The sequence below is a fragment of the Procambarus clarkii genome, chromosome 2, assembly GCF_040958095.1.
Source record: "Procambarus clarkii isolate CNS0578487 chromosome 2, FALCON_Pclarkii_2.0, whole genome shotgun sequence".
Lineage (NCBI taxonomy): Eukaryota > Metazoa > Arthropoda > Malacostraca > Decapoda > Cambaridae > Procambarus > Procambarus clarkii.
In genome coordinates, this window is record NC_091151.1 from 55,891,634 (window position 1) to 55,899,429 (window position 7,796).

The window sequence follows — 7,796 nt, forward strand, 5'->3', positions numbered from 1 at the left end:
AGTTACCAGTTGCTTTGCTCCTGGGAGTATGGGTTCGAGTCACTTCTGGGGTGTGAGTTTTCATTCGCATATAGTCCTGGGGACCATTCAGGCTTGTTCGCATTTGTGTTCCTCACGTGTGCCCCAAAGAATGAGGTGATTTGGTGAAATGCTATGCCCAAGATTACCATCCGAGTTGCCGTCGGGGAAGTGGCTCAAATAGCCTCGGCTATCACTTCCTTTTGACGGCCGTGATGGTCAAGTGGATTAAGGCGCCCTGTAGTTACCAGTTGCTTTGCTCCTGGGAGTATGGGTTCGAGTCACTTCTGGGGTGTGAGTTTTCATTCGCATATAGTCCTGGGGACCATTCAGGCTTGTTCGCATTTGTGTTCCTCACGTGTGCCCCAAAGAATGAGGTGATTTGGTGAAATGCTATGCCCAAGATTACCATCCGAGTTGCCGTCGGGGAAGTGGCTCAAATAGCCTCGGCTATCACTTCCTTTTGACGGCCGTGATGGTCAAGTGGATTAAGGCGCCCTGTAGTTACCAGTTGCTTTGCTCCTGGGAGTATGGGTTCGAGTCACTTCTGGGGTGTGAGTTTTCATTCGCATATAGTCCTGGGGACCATTCAGGCTTGTTCGCATTTGTGTTCCTCACGTGTGCCCCAAAGAATGAGGTGATTTGGTGAAATGCTATGCCCAAGATTACCATCCGAGTTGCCGTCGGGGAAGTGGCTCAAATAGCCTCGGCTATCACTTCCTTTTGACGGCCGTGATGGTCAAGTGGATTAAGGCGCCCTGTAGTTACCAGTTGCTTTGCTCCTGGGAGTATGGGTTCGAGTCACTTCTGGGGTGTGAGTTTTCATTCGCATATAGTCCTGGGGACCATTCAGGCTTGTTCGCATATATATATATATATATATATATATACATATATATATATATGTATATATATATATACACAAGCTTAACTCTACGGCACATATTCATACACATTCATCTTACAACTACTCAACATGCACATCTGCTCCTATACTTACACGTTTACCCACAGCGACACCAGGCAGGCGCCCACGGGGACCCCCCAGAACCCCCGAGAGAAGTAGACCACGCTTTTACCTGCTTCAGGTGTGCAATTGCACACCTGCTACAAGTGTAGCGCACGGTCTATCCTTAATTCACATCGTTAACTCTCCAGTGATCGGTATCCTTCATCGCCGGTCACTGTTAAGTATTTATGTTGATCAAAGGCGAAGGTCGTGGCAGCAGTAAGTAGTGTTAGTAACTTTAAGTGTTAGTTGTAAGTAGTAACAACTTGCTTGGTGGAGGTATCTGTGGTGATACACCGGAGATACGTTATTGCTACATTATAGGAAGAAGAGAAGCATTGCAGGAGATAATGCAGGGATTGCACGGTAAGGGGAGGGGGTGAAGGGATGGAGAGGGGGAGCACTGATTGGATGCAGGAGATTGTGTGGGTGTGGAGGGAGAGGGAGGAAGGGAATACTTAAAAGGGGCATTGAGAGGGTAATTGCATTGGGAGAGGGTGGTTGAGAGGGGAGAGTGTGGTTGCAAGGGGAGAGGGTGGTTGAAAGGGGAGAGGGTGGTTGCAAGGGGATAGGGTGCTTGCATGGGGAGAGGGTGGTTGCATTGGGAGAGGGTGGTGGCAAGGGGAGAGAGTGGTTGCAAGGGGAGAAAGTGGTTGAAAGGGAAGAGGGTTGTTGCAAGGAGAGAGGGTTGTTGCAAGGGGAGAGGGTGGTTGCATGAGGAAAGGTTGGTTGCATGGAGAGAGGGTGGTTGCATGGGTAAAGGGTTGTTGCAAGGGGAGAGGATGGTTGCAAGGGGAGAGGGTGTTTGCAAGGGGAGAGGATGGTTGAAAGGGGAGATGGTGGTTACAAAGGGAAAAGGGTTGTTGCAAGGGGAAAGGGAGGTTGCAAGGGGAGATGTTGGTTGCAAGGGGAGAGGGTGGTTGGAAGGGGAGAGGGTGGTTGCAAGGGGAGAGGGTGGTTGCTTTAGAAAATGGTGGTTGCAAGGGGAGATGGTGGTTGCAAGGGGAGATGTTGGTTGCAAGGGGAGTGGGTGGTTGGAAGGGGAGAGGGTGGTTGCAAGGGAAGAGGGTGGTTGCAAGGGGAGAGGGTGGTTGGAAGGGGAGAGGGTGGTTGCAAGGGAAGAGGGTGGTTGCAAGGGGAGAGGGTGGTTGGAAGGGGAGAGGGTGGTTGCTTTAGAAAATGGTGGTTGCAAGGGGAGATGGTGGTTGCAAGGGGAGATGTTGGTTGCAAGGGGAGTGGGTGGTTGGAAGGGGAGAGGGTGGTTGCAAGGGAAGAGGGTGGTTGCAAGGGGAGTGGGTGGTTGGAATGGGAGAGGGTGGTTGCAAGGGGAGAGAGTGGTTGCAAGGGGAGATGTTGGTTGCAAGGGGAGTGGGTGGTTGGAATGGGAGAGGGTGGTTGCAAGGGAAGAGGGTGGTTGCAAGGGGAGAGGGTGGTTGCAAGGGGAGATGTTGGTTGCAAGGGGAGTGGGTGGTTGCAGGAGGATATGGTGATTGCATGGGGAAGAGAGTGGTTACAAGGAGAATGAGTGGTTGCAAGGGGATTTATATATATATATATATATATATATATATATATATATATATATATATATATATATATATATATATATATATATATATATATATATATATATATATACAATGCACACAAGTACAGAAATAATACAAAGCATAAGCACATCGTACACAAATCATATAAGTAACATAAAAACAAACCATGGCCAAGGCCCAGGCACTACTATATGACAACCCCAAGAAAGAATCCGGGGCGAACAATGAAACACAGAGATACATGCACCCTAAACAAACACACTTCCAGGAAGAACAGCAATCAAACCAACAAAATGAGTAACAAACAGCCGCATGCAACTCACTCAAGGTACAAGCAACGGCCCACGCAGGAGCCAACACAGAAGCAAACCCACACTCACACTCAACCCCACACTCACACACAACCCCACACACCAAACCGAACACACAACCACAGGAGCAACCACACACACACCCAGCACAGCCCCCCCGAGGAGGCCCACCAGAGGATCTAGGATGAAAACAGAAGACCACTCACCCAAAAACAAACCCACGCACATACCCACCCGTGAACCAACCACGAAACTCGCTCGGAAACGCACGCTGCACCCACCACCACGTGAACCGCAAACGACCCCTCAAAAACCCCAAAAGCCTAGCAACCCCATAACCCTCCCTCCGACCCACCCACACACAATGCACAAAGTCAGCAACAAGAAGACAAAGCGTATTTCGAACACGGCGCGACCTCCGTGGAAAGGACAAAAACAAAAACCTCAAAAGGTCACCCCGACACCCAGGCCCACAAACTCCAACCAACACGTCCCAAAACCAATCAATCAAACCCCGCAACCGCCCGCAAAAATAAAAAACATGCAACTGTGTCTCAGGGAGACCACAGTGCACACACGCATCAGAGGCACGCAAACCCAGCATGCACAACCGTGCATTAGTCGCCAACGACAAATGCAAGAGCCGAAACAACAATTCCCGCTGTTGCGGAGCCAGAAACCTAGCCCCCAGCGCCGCCCACACATCCTCCCAATCCCAACACGGGAAGAAACCTTCCACCCGCGGTGGAACACGACGAAACAAAACCCGATACACTGCCTTGACCGACAAGGACAGGAACCCCGGACAACGGCACACCTCCCGAAGAATCGCCACCGCCCAAGAGTAAACCGGGGGGTTACAGACCGCCGCCTCCCGACAAACACCAAAATCCACCAAATAGCTAAACCGAACAGAGCAATAATAAATACACAAACCATTGAGCCCCCCACCCAACTCAAATCCCTGACACAACGAGACCCAAAAAAGTGCCCGAGCCCTCGAGAACACATCAGGAATGCCCACCCCACCCTCCCGCACAGCCAACACCAACGTCGACCGGCGAACTGGGTGGTAACGACCACACCACACATAACGATAAACCTGGCGTTCCAACCCGAAAGCCAGCTTACAATCCAGGGGGAAGCACCGAGCCACGAACCAGATCCGGGACAAAACTTTGCAATTCACAAGCAGCGCCCGCTGATAAAGCGTCAACGGGCACAGCCAGCAACCCAATCGCAACACCGACACTCTGGGAAACCATTTCCCAATTGCAAGCCAAGGACCGCTCATAGGAAGCGAACCAGGTAAGCCCCAAAACCCGCATAGAAGCGACAACCGGAAACCATGACCCCACCCACACACGGCGAGAGGACCACCCACCAAGACCCATAAGACCGGATTTCGCACGGTTTACCTGCGCCCCAGTGGCCAACTCAAACCTCTCAACCACAACCTGGACAGCCCCAACCGACCCCTCCGAGGCCACGAACAGGACGGTATCATCTGCATAACCACAGATAGGCAACCGAAGACCTGACGGCAAACGGGGGGGGGGGGGGGGAAAGACGATCAACCAGCACTCCTTGATCGCCCGAAAAAAAGGCTCCTGAAAGACGATATACAGGAGCATCGAAAGCGGACAACCCTGCCGCACCGAGCGACGCACAGGGAAAGAATCACTCAAAAACCCATTTACACAGACCCGACTACAACATTGAGCGTACAACATGAGCACCCAACGAACAAACAAGGGCGGAAAGCCCAGCCTCCCCAACACACGAAACACAAAATCGAGCAACACACGGTCGAAAGCCTTCGACCAATCCTGACAAATCATCGCTGTCGACAAGCGAGAGTCGGACACGTACAAGAGCACATCTCGAAACAATGCATTGCAATGCAACAAGGAACGACCCGGAACACCACAAAACTGCTCCACAGAGACAACAGACGCCACAACACTGCGACACCGACCAGCCAAGACCTTAGACAGGATCTTGTAGTTTACATTCAACAAAGTAATGGGCCGCCAGTTTGAGAAGAACCGTAAATCGCCCAACTACGGGAGAAGCCGCACAATCCCAACGCACTGAGACATAGGCAGAACACATTCCCGAAGACAAGACCGGACCACCTCCAGCAGAACATCCCCCAACACGTCCCAAAAGGTGACATAGAACTCAATAGGAAGACCATCCGAACCCGGCACCTTCCCGGAACGAAACGACCGCACCACCACAAGCAGCTCCGCCAAGGAGACCTCTTTCACCAGAGCAGCACACTCCGCAACCGACAACCCAGGAAGGCACCGACCCAAGAAATCCTCCGCAAGCGCGGCGTCCACAGCCACCTCCGCATACAGCGTAGCCAACTCCTGCCGAACATAGTGCAACACCCCACCAGTGTCCGAAACAACCGTCCCAACTGGCCGTTGCAAGGCCGTAAAAAGAACAGAGTCCCGTGCGGCCCGTACCTTACTTAAAAGAAACGGAGAAATCCGTTCTCCATCTACCCTCTTACTTACACGAGCCCTCACACACACACCCTCCGCCCACTCACTCCGCAACCCGCATATACGCGCCTTGCAGTCCACAATCTCATCAAAACAATCAACACCAGCATCGTACCTTACATACAACCTCGACAGCTGCGCCTGCAACAACCGCAGCAACCCAAAGCGACCAGCAGCCTCGCGTTTAGCAACCACACGAAAAAACAAACGACACTGCACTTTACACCACTCCAAGACAGACAGAAACTCACAACGCCGGGCCCGAATCCCGACCCACCAACACCGAAACTGACGACAAACACGTGGAGAACGCAACAACCCACAGTTTAGCTTCCACCACCCCGCACCGACCCGCACCTGACCACCTGGATCACCATGAAACTGTGGTTGGAGAATGCCACCGGGACAGTGCGAAAATCATACACCGTACATTCCCCACCATTGATATACACCCTATCAATGCGCGAACGCACCCCACGTGCAGCAAAAGTAAACGAAAGCCCTCCACCAAAGAGCACAGCAGCGTCCCGGAAACCGCAGGAACGCACCACCTCCTGCAGCGCACCCGAGACATTCTGCAGACGAGTGCTACAACAATCCCGTGCACTCGTCACACAATTGAAGTCCCCTCCAAAAATCATGCCCCGCGTATCATGGCACAAGAAAGGGAGAAGCCCCACCCGAAAAAACTCCTCCCTCTCCCGACGACGCGCCGCACCCGAGGGGGCGTACACCATCAAGAACGAAATGACGACCCCCCAAAAACTTAACCCGCACAAATAACACCCTCCCATCCTCGTCCAACTCCGTGTGAAGCACGGAGAAGGAGGCCCTATGAGAGAATAACATAAGGGTCCCCCCGAAAGGCGTCCTCGGCGGGTTGAGCACCACATGATAATGCACGCTCAGACACTGCAACACAGACACATCATGCACATTATGCTCCTGTATGAGAGCTACATCCACACGTTGCTCCTGCAAAACATCCAACAGGCCCAACTGGACCCCAAGAGCAATCAAACCCCGAACATTCAAGGACGCACATACAACGGAGGGCGCCATCGGGACAACCTCAGGACACCCCTAACCCGTCGCGACACACAGGCCGCACATCATCCTGGACCCCAGGGCGATCACAGTGAACACCGCCAGTCGCCGTACCCAGCCTCACGGATGAGCCTTCCGCCGGATCCGCAGAGCCCCCACCAACCGGAACAAGGGCCGAAGCCCCCCCGACAGTTATCTTTAGACAACACGACCACCAGGTCCTGGTCACCGCGATGAGCCACCCACCCAGGGGTGCCACCATCAGGAGTCGCAGCTGCCGTCACTGGAGGCACCACAGAAGAAACCTCCCCGATGTCCTCGCCCGCAACCTCCATCGCAACACCGCCCTCTGCCCACAACCGACGAGGCGATGTATTCTAAGCCGAACGACGGCGCTTCACATGAGGCTGCTGATCCTCGGTACAACGACCCCCAGCAAGGGGTGCTCCAGAAGAACCCGACGTGGGCGGGCCCAAAGCCGAGGCAGGACGGACACACAAAGCAGCAACCTCCACAGCATGGGGCCACAGCTTACCACCACGCCCGGAGACCGGAGCAGGCCCAGAAAGCGGGAGAGCACACTCCAGCTCACAGGGGGCATCCACCACGGACGCCGAGGCAAGCGCAGCTGACGAACCACTGGACGAGGCGACCTTCGCAGACGACGAGGGAGTCGACGCAGAGTCAGAGGGCAGGGAGGAGGACTCACACCCCACCACCCCAGCATCCCCAGGCAGCAGACAATCTTCAGCAGGGGAAGCAGGCACCACACCAACAGCAGCAGCCGAGGACCGCACAGAAGCCTCCGGCTGCAGATGCACCTCCGCCACCACCGAACGAGGAACCCCCGAGGCAGGAGCTCCCATTCCCACAGAGCACACCGGGGAAGCAGACGTACTATGTCCCGATCAAACAGGGACAGAGGGAGCACTTGCCGAACCCGCCGCAGGAACCACCCCAGGCACCTCGCCAGGGCGAGAAGGCGTCGAGAAAGCCCCCCGCGTCTCCAAAGGGGGGAAGTCACCCCTCCAAGAAAACGGAGGGAGCCTCAGCTCGAGGAGCATCACAGCTCGCCGCCACATGGCCCTCAGCACCACACCGGAAACAAATGCGAGTCTGGTCCTGATAAAATACTCTGAGCGAGAGCCCCCGATACAGAAAACGAGACGGTACCGGTGACGTAATCTTCATACCTAGTGTACGAATGCCTGTACGCAGCCCGCTCAGCCAACCTGTACGCAGATGGTTGAAGCGATGAAACTGCACCACTCCATACTTCTCAAAACAACCCGCAGCTCAACCTCAGATAACGTCACCGGTACACCATGCACACTCACGTACTGCA

General features: G+C 54.0%; 1 protein-coding gene across 1 annotated transcript; it reads left to right on the forward strand.

Annotated features, from left to right (window-relative positions):
* Positions 1–6,821: 6,821 nt before the first annotated feature.
* Positions 6,822–7,577, forward strand: LOC138366682 (acidic proline-rich protein PRP25-like). Its single transcript, XM_069327953.1, has one exon. The coding sequence runs from the start codon at positions 6,822–6,824 to the stop codon at positions 7,575–7,577; it is 756 nt and encodes a 251-aa protein (XP_069184054.1).
* The last annotated feature ends 219 nt before the right edge of the window (positions 7,578–7,796 follow it).

What these genes read in the sequence shown, in the direction of transcription:
- LOC138366682 (XM_069327953.1), top strand. Translation starts at nt 6,822, where the DNA reads ATGTATTCTAAGCCGAACGACGGCGCTTCACATGAGGCTGCTGATCCT.